Source organism: Myotis davidii, unplaced genomic scaffold (genome assembly GCF_000327345.1).
Source record: "Myotis davidii unplaced genomic scaffold, ASM32734v1 scaffold299, whole genome shotgun sequence".
Taxonomy (NCBI): Eukaryota; Metazoa; Chordata; class Mammalia; order Chiroptera; family Vespertilionidae; genus Myotis; species Myotis davidii.
The window spans coordinates 7,379,050-7,379,613 of record NW_006293088.1 but is presented as its reverse complement, the minus strand read 5'-3'; the positions used below and the strand labels follow the sequence as shown (position 1 = coordinate 7,379,613).

At 67.9% G+C, this 564-nt stretch overlaps 1 protein-coding gene across 1 annotated transcript in view; it reads left to right on the top strand.

The window, feature by feature from the left end:
- The first annotated feature begins 242 nt into the window (after positions 1–242).
- Positions 243–564, top strand: part of CA6 (carbonic anhydrase VI) — a 17,883-nt gene continuing 17,561 nt past the window's right edge. Inside the window, exon 1 of the mRNA XM_015565958.1 lies at positions 243–401. Within this exon, the coding sequence (XP_015421444.1) occupies positions 332–401 (70 nt within the window). The 5' untranslated portion in view covers positions 243–331. The remainder of the gene's footprint in view (positions 402–564) is intronic.

Below are 564 nucleotides of genomic sequence, written 5' to 3'. Positions count from 1 at the left end.
CAGCTCTGTTCCTGGGAAGCCCCTCCCTGCCCTGGGCCTCCCCTCCCAGGTGTCCCCGTCCACAAAGGCCGCCCTGTGTGGCCTTCACGTGCGTTTTCCCAAGTCAGGACACGGAACAGCCAGACCCATAGGCTGCCTGGCCATGGCCGCGCGCGATGGAGGCCAGGTGCACACCGCCCGCCACGTGAGCGCGTCAGAAGGGCCACTGTGGGAGGTGCCCCCGAGGCTGGACCAACCAGCCAGACGTGGACAATTGTGACTTACAGCGGGTCTCGGAGCTTTTAAAAGGAGAGCGTCCCTGAACGGGCCCTGATTCCGGACCTGCCGCGCCATGAGGACGCTCATCACCCTGCCCCTGCTCTTCCTGGGAGTCCTGGCCCATCAGGACTGGACGTACACAGGTGAGCCCCACCCCAGAGCTCGGGGGCCCCGTGACCCTCCTGAGGACCCCGGGGAAGCCTGGCATTTCAAGCGTGGGAGCTCCCCACACGGGATCATGTGTGCCCTCCGCTGGGGCCCGCCCCGCGCCGGCTGCAGGGCTCGGGGTGAGGAGGACGCACCGCC